This window comes from Dreissena polymorpha, chromosome 14 (genome assembly GCF_020536995.1).
Source record: "Dreissena polymorpha isolate Duluth1 chromosome 14, UMN_Dpol_1.0, whole genome shotgun sequence".
Taxonomy (NCBI): domain Eukaryota; kingdom Metazoa; phylum Mollusca; class Bivalvia; order Myida; family Dreissenidae; genus Dreissena; species Dreissena polymorpha.
The window spans coordinates 50,146,406-50,168,508 of NC_068368.1; the positions used below are offsets into that span (position 1 = coordinate 50,146,406).

Consider the following 22,103-nt stretch of genomic DNA (forward strand, 5'->3'; position numbering starts at 1 on the left):
AAAGGTACGTAATTATGATTGGATCTTTAAAAATTTTAATCAAATTTCCATGTTGCTGCTTAACATTTATGCTGTTTCGAATCGTGATATAAATTTGTCGTGCGACGTTTAAAAGACGAGCCACAGGATGCGCACATGAAGAAAATGCACGCGTCCGTATTATGTGAACCGCAACAAGTTAATATTAAATACGTACATATTTTATTCATATGTATATACATTTTAGATACGTACCATTTGTACGTTTGCTGATGTTGCAGAATAAACAGAAAAGTCGTTACCAGCATATCAGCAATATTACAATGATTGACCCATAGTACATCATATGTCGTTATGATCTCGACAATTCAGATGTTTGTTTAACTCCACCTCTCTAATAAGATAATTTATCATTCATCAAACTAGCCTCGTTCTGAGAAAAACTGGGCTTTAATGCATTTGCGTAAATATGCGTAAAACGTCGTCCCAGAATAGCATTTGCAGTCCAGTCCGCACAGGTTTTCAGGGACGACACTCTTCTCCCAACCTAGAGTTTCGTTGAGAAGAGGCTTCATTTGAACGAAAACGTCCATACATAAAATTGGAAAGTGTCGCCGATGATTATCCTCTATGACTGCATGGGCTAATTTGTGGCGACACTCTACGCACACGCATTAAGCCCAGTTTTCCCAGAACGCGACTCAAATAGCAACAATTAACCAAATATCGATTTGAAATACCATGGGTATGTACAGCTACACTGATCTATAATATCACTGTATTGGGTCGGTTTCCGAATATTCTTTAAACGTTGAAACATTGCCAAAATGAGTACCTAGATACATGTGTTTAATCTTATATCAGGTATTAGCATTATATTCGACAAAGCTTTGTTTGCTATGTACAATTTAAAACACACACAACTCGTTATTTCGTGTACATGTAACATGGTGCCAAGTCTGATGGTACTTTTAATCGATGTTCGATCCACGAGGATCTTCATTCACTGTTGCTAAACCAGATGAATATTCAACGGATAAAAATGATAAGACTTTTAACGCATTTATTTGCATCAGATTGCACAGTAATAAACATGGATGACAAATTATAGTTTAATTTAAACCTAGTTATTTAAGCTCGATTTCACCGACAGCCTAAGTCTAAATGAAATGCTCTCGAGTCCGTTTTCTGGGACCATGGACCAGTCCTTGGTGTCTCTGGGAATATCGAAAGAACGCTCCGACGGTGGGGATCAAACCCGTGGCTTTCCGGTCGCTATGCGGACACTATAACCACTACACCACGGCGACATTATTATTCATCAAGACAAATTATGGAGTACGTTTTTCGTGAAAAGCCAATACTCGGTATCCGAAAAATTATTGTTAAAACATTCCCTGGTGGAGATCGAGCTCGGTACGTCCCAGTGACAAGACGCACGATATTCGATACATGCATGTGCGATCGGATATTTTTTATAACAGTATTACTATTATATGAACTAAATAATTTACCGAAGAAGTTCCTTAAACATTGTTGTGTGGATGTAGTTAAATTGTTATGTGCTATGCCATTGAGACCAGGGCAAAAGCAAAGGGATAGTTTCATGTCTATGCGTTTATCAGTTTTTAACAATATTATGCAAAACATAATTTTATAGTTACATGTAAGGCGAGGTTTATGCATTCGTACATCGACAGGTTCTTCAGTTGTGAAGCTTACTGAAATCCTTATGAGCAACATTTCACATAAGACAGCCATGAAACAGACTTCTTGTTGCGTCATAAAACTATCGTGGCAAGGAAAAGTTGTATATCAAGTATTACTATTCACAATTTCCCAAAATCCCTGATTTTGTTATTCAATTGACTACTAACATTTATACAAGGGATATGTTATGAATGAGTTTTTCAAATTGATGAAATAACGCTATTGTTAAGCTTAAAAAAAAATTAAAAATAAACGTTAATTATGTGCAATTTTTATTAGTATTATTTCGTTTGCATCAGCAACACTTATTTAAACTTTTACACCTGGTTGGCTCCAGTCGCAACTATGGAGGCAAGTCAAACCAGATACAAGTTGACAACACATCCTTAACAAAAATGAAACCGAAACGCGATCATGCCAAGAAAATAGACTTCCAACTTTTTACAAATGTTTTCCCTTTATTTTACTAAAGGTTGCAAGTAACGTCTGCATAGTGCACACAAACTACGTAAACAAACAAAAATACGCACATCACAAAGAAACTTGAGAGCTCACGTGAGTGGATTTTTTTTTCGGTTAGTTACCATGACATTGACCCAACTACCGGTAACCTGAGAACGATTAATGGCATAATGCTGCTACAAGTAGTCGACATTGGTCTGTGACTTCGCATGATGATATAACAAAGACATTTGTACAGTTTCAAATGGCTATCTGAAGTGGTTAAGAAAATAAGTAAGAGTTCCATGTCAACCTTAACTGTTATTTTGCTCGCAATCCTTAAATTGCCTTTTGTAAGTACACAAGGGGTCACTTTTTTCTAAAATGCCGGTGACAATTTAAAGTATTGATGCGTTACTGTGATTCAAGATTCGGAAAAATATGTAGTTTAAGTTCAATATTTTAAGTATCTCTTATAGAGATTTGTAGATGTTGCACGCAAACTTCAACCTGGAATTTCCAAAACGGGACATAAATTCTGCTTAATTGCAGGTCAGAGTTAGGGAACTAGACCTCGCACAATAACCATGAACACAAGTGTGAAGTTTCAAGAGAATATGTGTATAACGACCACTGATGTTGACTTGTTTTACGTGTACCTCATCGGGAGAATTACTCATAGGCAGACAAATAGATGAAAAGTCGTGCTGAAAATCACGTAATAATTAAAAAATGCACAAACGAATTATTAAATAAATGTGTTTTTTTTTTACAACCTACACAGTGTAAAAAAATTTATTCTAGAAGTCGCTTGCATCAACAGCTAAAACGGGATTGCAAACTGCATCACTCTTGAATCGCTAGACCGAACATCAGTACACCAGCAGACCCATGTATGACTGCCAACATACTACCCCCCCCCCCTCATTAAAAAAAATCCCAAACAAAACCACGTTTATTTATATTAATTTTGCCCTGTTAACTGGCCCCCACTGATGTCACGCTACAACTACCTTCATCAGTGATCAATACACACATGAAGAGGAATTCATGCAGGCGTTTAAACATATTAATATTTAAACTCAAGTTTAGGCGGAAAGTGTCGTCCCTGATTAGCCTGTGCGGACTGCACAAGCTAATCTGGGATGACACTTTACGCATATGCATTAAGCCCAGTTTTTTCAGAACGCGGCACATTAGCTCGATCGCATGTACAGCCTTTGAGTTTTTAATACCACTCATAAAAGAAGAAGTGCGGTTGAATTTAGACAGATGTTGAGAACTCGTTCCTATTGGATATCGAACCCAAGACCACCCGAACACAGGGCGTTATTGGTGTGGGTCACTATGTTTAGCAGGGTCTAGATGAGTGTTTCTGATATGACACAAAATCGTATACTGTCAATTGATGGATTTCTACCCTGTATGGCTTTAACCACAATGCCTTATTACCGTAACCCATTTATGCCTAACGTCTAAAAAAAGGCCTTGGCAAACAGCGTAGACACAGGTCTCATCAGGGTCTGCGCTGTTTGCTTAAATGAATTTCTGTAAGAAATATTCTAAATATATGAATAAATATACTAGAAATCACATATTTTGGAAATCAATTGATCCAATTTAGAAGGATGAGAGAGTCCACTAGCATAAATGGGTTAAACGAGTATCGTATTGACATGTTCTAGATACACAGCTCCTGTAGTCTGTTAAGTAGACATCTTAACTGAAACTGAAGGCGAGTAGTGTACAAACACTGCGTTACACGTTCCATATAATTGTAATACATTTTAAGTTACCAATCATTGAATGAAACTGAGAACAGAACTATATATTTAAGGTAGTGCACCTCTAATGATTTCCCGCGATTTCTTCGAAGGTTGAAGAGCCAACTATTAGGTGCCGTAGCCTAGTGGTTAAGGCGATAGACTAGAAATCTTTTGGGATATTCCCGCGCAGGTTCGAATCCTGCCGACGACGCATACTTTTTTGCGACGCGTTTTATTTATTTTCTAACGTAATTTGATTTAATATGGCATATAAGCTATATTTATTGTTAAATATGTTGCAATTTTTATGCACATTTTTCAATTATTAAAATTAAAACAACGTTATGGCGAAATTGGGTGATTTACTGTTGAAAATACGAACCATGCATGTTGCATTTTTATTTTTATTTCAAAAAGTAAACGGTAAATCTGTCTAGTTCTTGGTATTTTTGCTGTATATAGTGTTTCTATAAAAACTAAGTTTAAAATATGACTTAAATGATACTATTTTGAATTTTATGACACTTTGTTTTTAACCGACCCAATTTTTACTTGGCTGAAATCACTTACATTTCATGGTGCTCTTCCATAGATAAAAATTTGTAAAAAATAAATGTCTGTAAAAGAATACTTATTTCATCTTGTTTAAACTTTAAACACCTTTACAGCATCTGTACACACCAACTGCATGCCCATATTTGGAAATTTGAATGAATTATGGAACTTTTATATACCCCAGGGGTGAAAATAAACTGGACAAAAGCCGAGCGTGGGGGTGGTTTTGAAAAAATCGGTATATTTTTTTTAAAAAGCATGGAAAGCCTACCTACAAATTTGCATGTAGTTCAGTGAAATGATGCTGATTAAGAAAATAATTAATTAGATTATATTTGGATATGTGCCCATTAGAGGTGCACTACCTTAACTATGAAGATTAACCACGTTCTATTACTTCCCTGTGCACAAACCCATTGTTCTATTATATTGTCAATATTTATTTTGTTATGAGATACCAAAAATGGGCATATCGACGGTATTTCTCGAACACGCCTTTTATTAAGAGAAGATAAAAAAATCGATGAACTATTTTCTTATCAAAATAATTTAATGAATGATTTTATTTAGAAAAATATATTTTTTGGTGTAAACAATAATTGAGAAGAAATCAAACTTACACATTAATTCGAACGAACGCACCGTCGCTCTTCAGTTTTAAACTTCTCAGATGTAAAAAAAATACGGCTTTCATATAAATAATATAGATCTATTAATTAGTGCAGCGACCTTGTATTGTCGACTATTTTCGATACGCCACTTTAACCGATACTTTTAAGTCAATTAGTATAATGTTCGCACATGCATACGGAGCACTTTCTGAAGTGTTATATCCACTGTTACCATAACAGTGCACTGTTCAAATACGTATCAAGATTGCAAAAATCTAAACCAAATCATTACATTACTTACCATGTTGTTATCCGAAGTGTTATACATACAACACAAACGTTAAACGTGTGTTCTGTGTCCAAAATAAAATTCACGTACAAACGAAGTCTCGTCGGTTATCTCATTAAATATTAACTCAAATCAATTCGATATAATATCGCAAACGATAAATAGTGTAAGATGGTTCATCAGTTTATCTTCCCAGTTATAATGTGTTAATTCTAGTATTTCACAAACAATAGTTCGTAAATCCTGTTAAATGAAAAATATTTCAATGACTCGCCTATAGGGACAAACGTAAACAAACAGATCGACAAGTTTCCAATACTTAAGACCGTGATAGTAGCTCTTCAATTTACGATAGGTTTACTTATTGATCCGTTTTCATATTGATCAGTTTAAAGTGCAAGTCCAAACACGTTTAAAAGCGACACCAGATTAAAAGGGAGATAATCTGCTAAAACGAGATTATATAACATTCCCACAGTACGCTCGCTTTAAACATGTTAAGAACCGGCTAGAACTTTGTCACAAAGAAACGGGACCCGAGTTACTGCATTGTTGAAATATTTGAGTAACATAAGGAAACTCAATCGCAAACGCAAACAAATGTGTACGTTATGCGCTTAAGTTCTGTACGCACTTCAGACGCTGCAATGCGCAAGTGCAAGTAAAAAGTTCACGTGCGCTTTTAATGAAATTCGGGTGCGCACGTAAAGTTATCCACATGCGTTCTATAAAGTTCACATTTATTACATTAAACTCGTCCCTGTTTATTCATTTAGTGTAAACATACCCCCATGGTGCGAAAAATGTGCATGGAAGGCGATTCATCGATGATGATAACACGACAGTAATGATGGCAATTACGCGACATTACGATGAAAATAACACGACGCGGTGACGATTTTGCGACACTACACTATAATGGTGATATCACGAAATCATGTTTCATAATCGTTATCACGCTGTTAGCATCGTTACTACGACATCGTAATGTCGCGATATCATCATAATTGTTGGCGTGTTATAGTCAACATACTGTAGCGATATATTTCTCGTACTGTCGAGAGTGGACTTTAAAATGAAACCATGAATAGGCGATTACCGTGACAGGACTGTGCGTAAGTTTGCTCCTAAAACCCGCCAATACACCAACATGATCAGAAGGGGAAACATCAGCATACATTTGCTCCTAAAACCCGCCAATACACCAACATGATCAGAAAGGAAAACAAACCCGCCAAAACACCAACATGATCAGAAAGGAAAACAAACCCGCCAAAACACCAACATGATCAGAAAGGAAAACAAACCCGCCAATACACCAACATGATCAGAAGGGAAAACAAACCCGCCAATACACCAACATGATCAGAAAGGAAAACAAACCCGCCAATACACCAACATGATCAGAAGGGAAAACAAACCCGCCAATACAACAACATGATCAGAAAGGAAAACAAACCCGCCAATACAACAACATGATCACAAGGGAAAACACCAGCATACAACCCGCCAATACACCAACATGATCACAAGAGAAAACACCAGCATACAACCCGCCAATACACCAACATGATCACAAGGGAAAACACAAGCATACAACCCGCCAATACACCAACATGATCACAAGGGAAAACACCAGCATACAACCCGCCAATACACCAACATGATCACAAGGGAAAACACCAGCATACAACCCGCCAATACACCAACATGATCACAAGGGAAAACATCAGCATACAACCCGCCAATACAACAACATGATCAGAAGGGAAAACATCAGCATACAACCCGCCAATACACCAACATGATCAGAAGGGAAAACATCAGCATACAACCCGCCAATACACCAACATGATCAGAAGGGAAAACATCAGCATACAACCCGCCAATACACCAACATGATCAGAAGGGAAAACATCAGCATACAACCCGCCAATACAACAACATGATCAGAAGGGAAAACATCAGCATACAACCCGCCAATACAACAACATGATCAGAAGGGAAAACATCAGCATACAACCCGCCAATACACCAACATGATCAGAAGGGAAAACATCAGCATACAACCCGCCAATACACCAACATGATCAGAAGGGAAAACATCAGCATACAACCCGCCAATACACCAACATGATCAGAAGGGAAAACATCAGCATACAACCCGCCAATACACCAACATGATCAGAAGGGAAAACATCAGCATACAACCCGCCAATACAACAACATGATCAGAAGGGAAAACATCAGCATACAACCCGCCAATACAACAACATGATCAGAAGGGAAAACATCAGCATACAACCCGCCAATACACCAACATGATCAGAAGGGAAAACATCAGCATACAACCCGCCAATACACCAACATGATCAGAAGGGAAAACATCAGCATACAACCCGCCAATACACCAACATGATCAGAAGGGAAAACATCAGCATACATTTTCCAGCAACGATTGTTAAAGGTATTCCCAATATAATTTTTCTATGTAAAATAGTAAAAACAGTGTTTTTTATTTATATATTTCTCTGCAAAGTGAATGTACATTTGAAATGGACGGGTGCTGGCGACAGTTATTATTTATACATATATTTTTATCAACTGTTAACTTGGTAACCATTCTGAACACATTTACCATAGAAAAAAACAATATAATTTTTTGATTATCAATAAAATTTAGTTCAATGGTTAACTGTTTTATATACAACAAAACATCAAACAATAAACTAGTAAAATAGATCATTGGGACAAATCATCTCACCAAGTTTCATGAAGATCGGACAATAAATGTGGTCTCTAGAGTGAATGATAACAAGGTTTGTCGGACCGTATTTGGTACAAAAACGAATATGTACAAGTTTGTACCATATTCGGCCGAATATGGTACAACTGTCTAATTGTACCATATACGTATCTGCAGTTTTGGGGTAAAATGCCTGACCGAATATGGTACAAACTTGTACCATATTCGGATGAAAAATGTACCACATTCGTTCCGAATATGATACACACTCATCATCGTAATCATCATCATCATCATCATCGTTATCTCATCATCATCATCATCATCATCATCATCATCATCATCATCGTTATCTCATCATCATCATCATCATCATCATCATCATCATCACATCAATTATCAACACCCCAATGATCATCATCGTTGTTATCTTTACCAACACCACCATCATCATCACCATCAAAACCAACATCATCATATCCATTATCATGATCGTAATGGTGATCACAAAAGTTTTTTTTGTGATGATAATGACAGCGATGTTTTCGGTCGATAATGAGGATGTTGTGATGATGATGACGACGATGAGAATATCATCATCATCATCGGCCAATAAACATCGCCATCATCATCATCACAAATATTTTGTTATCATCATCATCATTATCATCATCGTCGGCCGATAAACATCGCCGTCATCATCATCTAAAAACTTATCATCATCATTATAACCATCATCATCGTCCGATAAACATCGCTGTCATCATCATCCCAAAACGTTTGTTATCATCATCATCATCATCATCATCATTATCATCATCATCATCATCATCACCACAATCATCAAACCCCAATCATCATAACCACTGTCATCATCATCACCACCACCATCATCATCACAATTATTTTACCATCATCATCATCACAAATGTTTTGTCATCATCATCATCACATATTCATTTTACATTTTGTATTTTATAATTTGTTTCATTCAAGAGATTCAACAAACTTGTACTTTTTTCATTTATTGGTATACTGACAGGATTTTTCAAAGTAATATTGAAGAACATAGAACAGCATTTAAATTTTAATCCAACTGTAGCATTTTGACAAGACATAATATACATATATACATTCATTTTAGTAGCAGCCAAAATATCCCAAATGTGCTTCGTAAAAAGTTACCAGTAAATGAGCAAATGACAACAAATTTCCGGTAGAAGAACATAATCATCAATCACAAAAATAACATAACAGGTTTCCAAACACCGATATACATGTATATTTCACCTGTAATGTCTGTACATGACATCTATGATATCATACCAACCGATTCCACTAACACGCAAACGCAGCCATGCGTTTGCCCATTTTGGCCCCTTGATGATTTCTTTTATTGCCGAAATAAGACCGCTGTTTCTGCCCGCTCTTGTTAATAGGAAACGAACGCTAACAGGATTTCTGTTACTAGTATCTAGTCCAATATCCGGCCGAATGTAAATTCTAGGTGTTTGCAAACTCATTGACCTTATTAAATCTCTAAAGGGTTTGCCGACCTTCGCCAACACAAACTGGATTGACGGGTTTGATTGTATGCAGAACTTAAAAATTTCAACTTGAATGTGAAGTGGTAACATCAGAAATGGAAAAGTCGTTCGCTTCTGTGCCCTCCTATTGTTTATCATATCTTGAAGCTCTTTCAGGGCTGAACACACAGAGACGTCACCGTTGTCGCCAGAGTCACCGTTGTCGCCGGAGTCACCGTTGTCGCCAGACGCAGCGTTGTCGCCGGAGTCACCGTTGTAGCCGGAGTCACCGTTGTCGCTGGAGTCACCGTTGTCGCCGGAGTCACCGTTGTCGCAAGAGTCACCGTTGTCGCCAGACGCAGCGTTGTCGCCAGATGCAGTGTTGTCGCCAGACGCAGCGTTGTCGCCGGAGTCACCGTTGTCGCCAGACGCAGCGTTGTCGCCGGAGTCACCGTTGTCGCTGGAGTCACCGTTGTCGCCGGAGTCACCGTTGTCGCCGGAGTCACCGTTGTCGCCAGACGCAGCGTTGTCGCCAGATGCAGTGTTGTCGCCAGACGCAGCGGTGTCGCCGGAGTCACCGTTGTCGCCAGAGTCACCGTTGTCGCCAGACGCAGCGTTGTCGCCTGACGCAGCGTTGTCGCCAGACGCAGCGCTGTCGCCAGAGTCACCGTTGTCATACGACTGTTCTAAGCGTGATATTATGTCCTTGTACACGCGTTGATTGATACGGATACTAACGTAATGCATGCCAAATCCTTCTGGGAAATACCCCAATGCAATTGTTCCAACATCACCATCGAACTTTCCATCTGCTGACACAATTGATGAGTGTTCTAGTCCTCGGGTAGAAACTACCAGGCACTGCAAATTATATTCTCTCATAAGTGCAATGAGCGTGAGGTTGTCGCCGTATGTCCCATTCTTAGACATATTCTTAACGTATTCATCAAATGTTTCATCATAGACAAAAGTTTCATAGAAATATCTGTTTTCTACAATGTGATGGACTGCTTCCTTACGTAAAGCATCTACGTCTTTGTATATACCAATTTTACCAAGTTGATGCGATATAGCAGCAAATTGACAATTTCCATCCGGATTTGGGTCCATGGCAATATTCACCCCATCCAACAACTGCAGATTTTCATGGTGTGTTAAAACATGATAGTACTTAGTTCTGTGATTTTGTTTCTCTGAGCGGTTCTGTTTTAATGAATGTTTTTTAATTTTTCGTTGTTTCTCTAACGCAACAGTTAGGCTAGTCATGTTTTCGACCCCACCCGATTTGCTTACGAATCCAAGTTCGGGTTTGTTCGGTACTTGAAATGACACGATATAAACACCATTTCGTTTTACTTTTTCTACCTTGCCTTCGATAACATATCTTTTGGTTGGCACCCTGGATTTTCGAAAGGGATAGCGAATTAATACTGTCTCTCCTACTTTGTACTTGCTTGGGGAAGTTGCGTTTTTCAACAGCGACCTGTAAGCCTTTTTATTTGCTCGCCGTATGGTTTTCTTTATTTCACGAGAACTATGACGTTCTTTGGTAAAAACATGACTTCTTCCGTAGTAGGCTTCAAAGGGCGTGAGACCCCCAAGAACTCGTTTGAAACTTGTGTTTATGGCATAGGCTAAATCTTGAAGCCCTTCGACCCAGTTAAATCCACGTTTACTTTTTGTTGCAAATAGAATCTTGGCCTTTATAACACTGTTTGACCTTTCACACTTGCCCTGTGATTGAGGATGATACGGCCTACTATTGATCATTTTGATGTTGTACTTGTTCAACAAAAGTTTCATACTAGGGCCTTTAAATTCCAGTCCGTTGTCACATTGGATGATGTCAGGGGCAAGGTTAACCATCAACACGTCCTCTAATGCCTTTGCAACTTCACGCGAACTCTTCGTTTTCAGGGGTTTTGGCATAACGTACCTAGAATAAACGTCCACGACTTGTAGAATATAACTGTATGTGGACCCCTTGTAGCTAACACTTTGATTTTTCATGTTAATTATGTCAATCTGCCATCTTTTGCCTGGTTCCTCTTCTGTAATTGTCTTTGGCTTTGGCTTGTTTGTAAATCTCGGATACTTCTCATGGTAATACTTGCTATTGTACAGTATTTCAAGGATAGCTTGTTCCGAGAACCCCGTGTAATTTACTTTCAGTTTGTTGTAAATAACCCTTGCTCCACATCCTTTGTTTTCCATGAACATCTTCTCAACAAATCTAGGAAGATCTTCTTTCACAAGGACTTGCTTTCCGCCACACAATAAAGAACCCCGGTCACCAAGCTCGAAGTCCTTACGTTTTCTAATCATGGCCAAACAATTATTCTCTTCAGGTGTCCGTTTCTTCACAGGGACATCGAACGATCCGTTTAAACATCTGACAATAATGTCGTACTTCGACCTGGGCAAGCACCCTAATTGCTTCCTTTTTCTCCTAATTGCTTCCTTCATCTGAAATAATATAATAAGTTATTATACATTTATACTTCATTAGTTAATAGAGCTTGTTTTGAACACCGCGTGTCGAAAACGAATGTCTCACGACATGAGCTGAGCTAAAATCACTCGTCTGATAGCTCCGCTAAAATTTACAATCCGAACTTCCGGGCAATATGCGCAATGAAAGTAGCAAGTACTTCATGTAAAGTTTCATTGAAATCCAACCGAATTCAAATTCAGGGGAAAAATAGCGGGCAAACTTATGGCGGTCAACGGACAAACGGTCTGTAGAAACCAATGCTACGTGGATGGAAGGGATATAAAGAAGGGGCCCTGGGGGCCTAGGTCGCTCACCAGAAGTCACGACTAGGCAGGGTTCGAAGGTCAAAGACCTATAAACTCCATAAAATTTAAAATGTTCAAATCTACAGATTACAGGAGCTCGATCTGATTTTGGTGGAAAATACACTTTCGAAAAAATGACTGTAGCTTAAATATTTTAGCAGTTTAGGAGTTACGCACCCGGAAGGAATGCCACGGACAATTGGATAGACGGACGGACAACTGCAAATGCACTCTGAGGGGGGGGGGGGGGCATAAAACATAAAAATCAATGCATGTTAAAACATCAATGCATATTAAGACAACTGAAAATTAAAATTATGTACAGTACTTACTGTCAAGAATTCTTTTGAAGTTTGAAGAAAGTTTGGATTTCAATTCTTTCTAGTCGAAAATCACAACTTTTCTTGCCGACCGCCAAGTCAAATATGGTTACTGACTTCTGAGTAAGACTCGTGTGCAAAATTCCCGCCTTTTTAAAGCGGCACGTTATCAAAGAAAAAATCGGAAACTTCAAAGCTTTGTCGGCTTCTCAGCAATATGACGTCGGAACGACAAATCAACTTTACAAAGTAATGTTTAGGAATACAGTCACACCTGTCTAAAGCAGCCAGTCAAACATCCTTATTTTCGGAGAAATATATTCATTTAAAAGAGCTCAAAATCTCTTAAATCGGATTTTGGTGAAAATACACTTTCGAAAAAAAAAGTTTTAAAAATTTGAAAATTGCTATTAATGATCTCCACGAAAGTATCTGGCCCGCCCGGGAATCGAACCCAGGCCGCCTGCGTGCCAATCTGACGCGCAACCGACTGACCTAGCCGGCGAAACAGTTACACAACCAGCAAAATCCATGTAAAGTGTGGTTAGGTTAGCTGTTTCTGTTACTGCTAGTTACGACGACGACGACGACGACGATGATGATGATGATGATGATGATGATGATGATGATGATGATACTTTTGTCACTTCCAATATTAGGTTAATACAATGTATTTGAGTTTGAAAAAAAGTTTACACATCGGCAGACTATTTCATTTATTAAGAAATACATAATTTATGTACCATATACGTAGGCCATTTTCATTTTTATGAGTTTTTTTGGTATGTACCAAATACGTTTTGGCGAGCATAGAAAAACTTATTCCAACCGAATATGGTACAATGTTTGTACCATATTCGGTCGAAAATTGTACCATCTTCGGTCCGAGTATGGTACATTTGTACCATATTCGGCCGAATATGGTACAAATGTACCATATTCGTTTTTGTACCAAATACGGTCCGACAAAGGTTTTACTATATATATATATATATATATATATATATATATATATATATATATATAAATACTATCGCGACCGTTGGGCGAAGCAGAAATCCAGTTTTGCAGAGTTAAGTCGACCTCGACCATTATGGCGAAGGCGACTTAATTCTCGTAATTAATTATTAATTATCTGTCGACGATTACGGTTTGAAACTTTGTACATTGATACAGTTCGACCTAGCAAATATTTAAATACATTTGAAGACGTTTTCAAATGTTAAATGAATTTTTCATGATTTTTTTTAAAATAAATATGTATATGGTTATAAAATCCAGGCTTAGGGCGAAATTTAAAATATGTGGAATTTATTCTCCAAAACTAATAATATATGTTGTGGGTTTGACCCTGTAAAGATTGTTTTTCGAACGCCGCCTTTGATAGTGCAGTTTATATAACGTTGGTTAGTTGATTTAGGCTTAAGAAATACATTTCAAAATTTCGACTTGTCCAAAAACACAGAGTTTTCTTTTCTAAACCGGAAACCGCTACGCAGTGAATGTTAGCAATCATAGCACCTTAATGTTGCTTTTGAGTAAAAATTCATGCATTACTGTTCTCAATGGTAAAGTTATTTTATTCAAATTTAAACAATATAAATACGACAACGCCATAATAAAATAACCACAACCGGTTTAGTCTTATTGTTGATCCAATTTCAGATTGATTGCGCGAAAATGATATAATTGGTACTATTTAATACTTTCTAGTGATGATGAATGTTTCTCCCTTGATTATTTTATGCAATTTCATAATTGTTGTGTTCTGGATTCATTAAAACGAATATGCTGTACTGTCACTTTATTATATGAAGGGCAATATTATGACAGTTTAAGCATCTTCTCTTACATTTGATGTTTTTATTTGTTAAAGAAATAGCATTATGTCGAAATATGTGAACGCATCTTTCTTTTGCCGCCGAAAAAGAATCTCATTATAAACCATATGTAATCGATTTAATGTTCATTCTTATGAGTTTTGGATTATTAGAGTGCTATACTGCCAGGCAGCTTGAGTTTCATCCCCTTACATTTCATAAATAGAAGACAATACAAATATCGACATATCAACAAATAATGAAGTATAATTACAAAAACCGTTGAACCTGTATTAAGCAGCCATCTATGGGAAGCAGCAGATCTGACCAATTAGTGCAGGTGGCTGCTTAATAGAGGTGCATTTGCACTTTATAAGGTCATTTTGGAAATCAAAATTGTGCTTGCTTATGACAAGTGTTTGAAAACAGAGGTGGCTACTAACACAGGTTGTACTGTAGTTATTTCAAACGTATGAATTTTCAAAGATTAGAACGTCTAAATGTGTAACTGTGTCCTAAATAATGTGTATGGTATCGCCGTATTGTTGTACAAAATGCATAATTTATAGTATTCATAAATAAACATTAAAATTAAGAAAAAATCAAAGCAGGTAATACAAACTATTGCTTTCAATGATCATGTTTTCCACAAATATACACTCTAAGACAATGCACAATTTTACACAAAAATACTGCAACATGCTTAAATTGGCAATAATTTCTAACGCTTTATTAATCTGTAAAGGATTTTAAACACACATGGTAGGCATATATTCAATTCACGAAACTAGTTCCATTATAGTTTGCGCATGTGTTAATTTCCAGCATTAGGTAGAATTTTCTCGAGTATAAAGCATTGAGACAATCAGTTTACCTTGTATAGGTGGTATTTCTAGGTTTTATTGTAAATTATTTTATATAAATAGGATATTGATAATATGATTTACTGTTCATAGTATTAAGTGTTTATTTTTTCCTTATTAGTAGACTTCTACGCTTCTCTCCGGGATATTCACAAATATGCATTAAACACGTAATCAAACCAGTATTATGTCTAAATGTCTGAACTCGTATTCCTTTCTTCTAATTTCAATCAATGTTATCCAAATGAAAGATCTACAATCACAAAGGTATTCAAATAAAAACATTGTATTTACTGCATGTAAATAGATTTAATTCGGAACTTGCACGCTGTGGGTTTTTCCGATTTCTGAGCGCACGGGAGGTACAAACATTGTCATTAATACAGTAATGACCAGTAACGTCGATATCCGATTTGCTTCCCATTCAGTAGTGGATAATACGTATTTAAACGACAGTAGTGTTTCTTTTAGGAAATGTCAAAATTCAAGTATTTTGTTGTTATATAATATTATTATTATCATTGATAATTACACATAACAAATCTAATAAAATTAAACACGATCGAGATTAGTTCATTTAAAGAAAAAATGATTAAATCATGGTATTTTTTATCAACTATAACGAACGTTTGAGCAGAAAAGTGGTGTTGACTATCAGCGATAAGAGAAATTATTGATTCATTCTCTTTTAAAATATGCTAGTCAGCTTTTGTTTGTACCTAACGCGTGTGCTCAAACATCGGAAAAACCCAGACATGAGAGTTCCGAATAACAACTATTGTCAGCACTTCGACTGTTCGGCATTTTTATTAAAACGTGGCAACAAATATGAAAGATGGTGCATATTAAACATTAGAAATATCATATTAATCATTGTTAAAAAGTTGGGATGTGTGGCTTATTCGTCAACATTTTCTTCAGAAAACGACGGACGTTATTTCCCAAACTCACCGAAATGCGTACAAATGACAAACAAACACAACGCCAAAAATTTATACAAAATAAAATTAAACGGCGATAAAACATAGATCTATTTAAGCTTTTGAATTCGTTTTACATGTGCGAAATGTTCATGAGCTATTTTAGTGTTACCGGTATCTTTGTTTTAAAGCGTCATTATGTAGTTTATGCTTATGTCATAGACCATATATCATACATTGTATTTTACGAGAAAAATAAAATGCGTATGATGATCAAAATAAAATGCGTCCGGATAGTTTGAAGTTAATACCCTAGTGACATTGATGCAACAACAACTTCACCAGAACAAAGAAGAAAACAAACATGGGATATAAGCTAAAAGGTATGGTGCTAACTAAAACGGTGTATGAAATGCTCCCTTATGCTGGAATTGTTTACACAATGTCCTTTGAAAACAGATATTGATATAATATGTTAATAATAATAATAGTTTCGTAATGCGAATACATGCTAAAAATATAATTTCAAATGTGTGAGTTTATGCTTTTTAAGAGGACGCATCAAGTCACTGGTTTGACCATCCGTTTCCTCGCCATTTCGTCTGTTCGTCCGTCCCTAATCAATTCCAGAAACTATTGAATCCGTTGTATTCAACTATAACACATCGTGAACTACCAAGAGAAGATGCGGATTAAGTATTATCGTTCCGGGTCAATTATATCCATCTGACTTATGTACTTTGAATATTTCTGCAATATACATAAACATTCAACGCCAGTTCTGAGAAACAACTTAACGGTTTTATGGAACTATAAACAGCCTTAAGTACAATATATGATGCGCATTTCTACATGTAGCTCCGGGGAAATGATTTATGTTTGAGTAATTGCTCTTTAAAGATTTCTACATTTTACATAAATACTTTTTCTTTTCTACATTAATTCAGGTAACTTTATTGTTGAGGCATAAAAAAACAACTCTACAAATGTTACATTTTCCAACCAATTTGTACGTGAAAGGGATCTATTGGTGTATCAGACAACAATATATAATATTGAATGCCTATTCTTTCATTAAAATGGACAACAACAAAAACGCATTAACATATTAGCAAATAGAAAAGATCAAGTTAAAATATGAATTCCGAACGAATGCATACTGATAGATTAACACATCTGAATGCTCTACTGTGATCAAAATAATTGGTATTGTACCGCCGTATTTTTATGTGAATGCATATAGTACTCATGAATATACATTACATTCAGATAGTGTATATTTACTTCAATGCAGATGTGTCCCACTAATGTACACTCTAATTATTAACGAACAATTCACACACAAATACTGCTAAATGCTTGATAATCTAAAGTTCATAGAAATACCCAAAACGTTGATTGGGCAGTGTGTTGTCATTATTACTCATAATAAGTTATGATAACTGGCATTACGAGAAGACTGATTTGAAGTACAGCTTTATATATAAGAAAGTTGTAATTAAAATTTTCAGCATTCAATACAGAATATTTATTTTCATTTATAGTTGTATGAAGTTACGTTTGGTAAAAATGTTAGAAATTACAATTAGCTACATATGCATTTTGTTTTATGAATTGAAAATTGCAAATTATTCATAATTATTTCCAAACACAACTTTCTAGTTATCAGCATAACAATGCGATGATAGGCTACGTTGGTGTGTATTTTTAAGTTTGTTAGGTCCCCCCCCCACGCGTAAAAAAGTTGTTTGTTTCAACTAATATTGCCAAAAAGGAGGATATGTACGTCGGCCTAACGTTTTAATTTGACAATTGTTTTACACTATATTTTATACTATACACACGCTATTTTGAAACGTCAAAAAAATTGTTAAGGGTCGGTTGCAAAAAATAGGGACGGTCGGATCAGTGGAAACAAACAACTTGATAAAGCTTTTGTGCGGACCAAGCTCAAGTCCCAGCTCTCCTATCTATTCAGTGTACACTCATGAAAGTTGGGCTAACGTTTGAAAGATTTTCAGCAACTTTAAATGAAAGATATTTTGATGTCGTCTTGTGCTGTGGGAGCGGTGCGGGGTACCCGGAGGAAACCCCCCCTTGTTCGGTATGATGACCACAAACAAAGCTCAAATGCACCAGGAGCAGGAATCAAATCCGGGTCGCCTAAGTGATAAGCGAGTGTGCAAACGAGCGTTCCGATAAAACGATAAAGATTAATACATTTTACCCGACGGCATTTTCCGGTTTTCCACGAAGAACGCGATAACGTCCGACGAATTTTCTTTTATGTTTGACACAAGTGAGTGCATACTTATAAATGTTTCATTTAATGGTTGGTTGATTGATATATCGATTGGTTTATAATTACAAATCAAATGCAGCTACTGAAGATGTAGACTTCTTTTCATTTTTTACGCAAATCTCCACATCGCTGTTTGACAGGAAATAAACTAATGGTGCACTGTTACTTAAAATAAAATTTAGCATAAAAACAAAACATGCGTATCATAATTTCGTTCTCGATTGGTGATAATTCATAGCAATAAAGTGGAAGGCTACTCAAAAGTATGAGTTTAAATGCCCACATCTTCAAAAGAAACACAAACAAAATGTGCCGATTTCAGTTTACATAACTGGAAATAAGCACCAATTTGTAAGACAGGAACGATGAAATGAAACTACGAACTAGTGTCAACTACGTCCCTTCTTTTTAAAAAAAGATTTAAGAATATAGCATCATAAAGTTAATATTTCAGATCATCATCGCGCAAATACAGGAATAAGCAGCAATAATGGGTGTCAAAGATCCATATTACATAGCTTGGTTGTTTATGTGACTTCAAAAAAATTGAAAATAAATCAAACACAAAACACCAGAGAGAAAATATTAATACAATTTAACGCTTTAAACCCGATGACCTATGCATGTAGACTTAAACAGTGAAAGTATGTCGTATGAAGCAATATAGAAGCGATGAAGTAAAAAAATTCAATGTAGCCAAGAACAGTGAAAGAGTATCGTATGACGCAATTGAGAAGCGATGACACGATGATGTGAAAAAAATCTAGGGGCAGTACTGTAAAATAAAAAATAAAAATATTAAAGGGGCGGTACTGTACAATCGCAATACCAATAAAACCAGCTTAGGTGATTGAATATTTAAGAATCAAACATATAAAATGGTAATTCCATTAATAATTCCAAAATTTTAAGAGAAGAAATATATAGTGAATCAAAACCCAACAAGCATGTGTTTAAAAGTACGTTCACATCACATCCGTTTGATAAAAATGAGTTAATTAAATAGAAAAGTTTAATATAAACATTTTCTTAAAGATATTTTAATTTGCGAACATCAAAACATCTCCATAAAATGATGGGTGTGAAATTCAATTAGTTAGATGCCATTTTAAAGAAACATTATAGTTTGATATTAAATCATCATACGTTGAGTAAATTTTAGCGAATTTACTTCGTAGGTTACTCCGTAGAATACTTATTTTATCTTGTTTAAACTTTAAACACCTTTACTGCATCTTTGCACGCCTACTGCATACCCATATTTGGAAATCTAGATGAATTATGGAACGTTCATATACCCCAGCGGTTCAAATAAACAGGACAAAAGCCGAGCGTGGGGTGGTTTTGAAAAAAATCAGTATATTTTTTAAAGCATGCAAAGCCTACCTACACATTTGCATGTAGTTCAGTGAAATGATGCTGATTAAGAAAATTATACATTATATTATATTTGGAAAGGTTCCCAATACGCGTGCGCTACCTTAAGCAGAGTAGATTCTCCTAAACCTTTTACATCTGATAAAGGTCCAAAGTTCTCATTTAGAGAGTTTGTCTGATTTTGCAAAACAGTGAAATACTTGTCTTGGCTGGGCTGGTCAAGGCACGGCAGTTAGATAAGAACAAAGCATATCACGGCATGCTGGGCGAGATTAGCAGGTAAGGGAAAGCTTGGGACAGACAACGACATGGAAGGTCACGCAAGGGAAGGGAAAAAATATGTTGGACAGGCTTTGTCGGAACAGACAGGACAGGGCCTGGGATACCTTAATATTCGAATTCCCAATACCTAGCTTGGTATTATTACTTGGATCGATATTCATTTAAGTTCGAATACCCAATACAATGGAAGAAACTTCCCGTTCGGGAAACTAGGGGAATCCCAATATTGGTTTCCTGATCGGGAAACTCATAGACAAAATTTGCATTTTTATTCCCGATCGGAAAATAAAACAGCAATTTTATGGTGGGTTCAGAAAATGGGCTAAGGGAAACTTTAAGATACAAAAAAATCTGTTTTTAACAACGCCTTTCTGTAGAGGAAATACATGTGTAATTTTTTACCGTGAACATTTTGTTTAAGTCCATGGTTTCTTTCAATAAAGTTGCGAACTTTGTATGATCTACGTAAAAATGTTAATGTCAGTGGTTTCCCGAATTAGAAACCAAATTTCCTGATCGGGAAACTATCAGAATTGACTGAATTGCTGTTCATGCTTGTGGACTTTATCTAGCACTGACAATTGCTCTTTTCTACGAAAGCCTATAAAAACCACTTAAACTTTAAATAAAAGAGTGCAAACATGTATTAACGCAAAAAAGGCGTTTCTATGCAAATAAACACGTAATATCGAAAACAAACGCATTATAACGTTAATAAACGTGTAATAACGCGAAATAAAGGCATACTAGTTCGAAATAAATGCGTACAAAATCTACAAAAGGCGTAATAACGCAAACTTAAAGGCGTACAAACGCTAAAAATGTCGTAATAACGCCAAACTTAAAGGCGTACATACGCTAAAAAGGGCGTAATAAGGTAAAGAAAAAGGCGTACAAACGCTTAAAAAAGGCATAACGTCAACCTAAAAGGCGTACAAACGCTAAAAAGGCATAATAACGCAAACTAAAAGCGTACAAACGCTTAAAAGGGCGTAATAACGCCAAACTGAAAGGCGTACAAATGCTAAAAAAGGCGTAATAACGCAAACTAAAAGCGTATAAACGCTCAAAAAGGCGTAATAACGCCAATATCAAAGGCGTTCAAACGCTTTAAAAAGGCGTAATAACGCCTTGTGCACTATGTAAAGTGATGGCTTCTTTGAAGACGTTAATTCAAATCAAAGCGTTATGAGTACATTTGAGTTTATTGAATTTGTAAAGACAATTTCAGTCTTTCTGGAAATCGTCCCTGAAAGTCAGCATAGGCAACCGACATTTGTACAGATTCAACTTATTGTCATCCCCTATGAATGGATTGGTTTTATACGGAATACTCGATAGTGCGACGATGCTGTTATTGTAACCATCCACACCGGAAGGCGACAGTACGATGGCGATAACACGTCATAATGATGTTGATAACGCGACAGTTCGATTATGAAAACGCAATATCACGAAATTTCGCGTTTTCGTTATCAAGGTACTATCATCGTGATTGCGCGTTTGCATCGTACTAATATCGAGTATTGCGTTTAAGATCAACCCGTTCATAGGCAATATCCATATCAGGATTGCGTACATTTGCCCGTTTGCAATTAGTAAGACAGCTTGATTTCAATTTTCAATCTTAAGCATCATGGCTAGATTGTTTTCATTTATAAACCGAAATGAAATATACAAGTTTATTTGTATGTGATGAATGCAAATTACAACTGAAAAAAAACGAAAATTACATCTTTGTCATCAATTTAATTATTTAGAAACGTACAGTTTAAACATAAATTTGTGAAATCAAGA

The 22,103-nt window shown here is 36.3% G+C and overlaps 2 protein-coding genes across 3 annotated transcripts in view; both read right to left on the bottom strand.

Moving 5' to 3' along the window:
• LOC127857936 (Golgi-associated plant pathogenesis-related protein 1-like) overlaps window positions 1-22,103 on the bottom strand; it is a 62,334-nt gene that overhangs the window by 20,089 nt on the left and 20,142 nt on the right. The window lies entirely within an intron of this gene.
• LOC127857935 (uncharacterized) overlaps window positions 1-22,103 on the bottom strand; it is a 72,663-nt gene that overhangs the window by 11,891 nt on the left and 38,669 nt on the right. The window contains exon 1 of one of the 2 annotated variants that reach the window (XM_052394703.1): window positions 5,364-5,685. The exons of the other annotated variant lie outside the window; for it this stretch is intronic. Coding sequence (XP_052250663.1) covers window positions 5,364-5,390 — 27 coding nt within the window. The 5' untranslated portion in view covers window positions 5,391-5,685. Of the gene's footprint in view, window positions 1-5,363; window positions 5,686-22,103 lie in introns of those variants that run through there. 2 annotated transcript variants of the gene reach the window in all.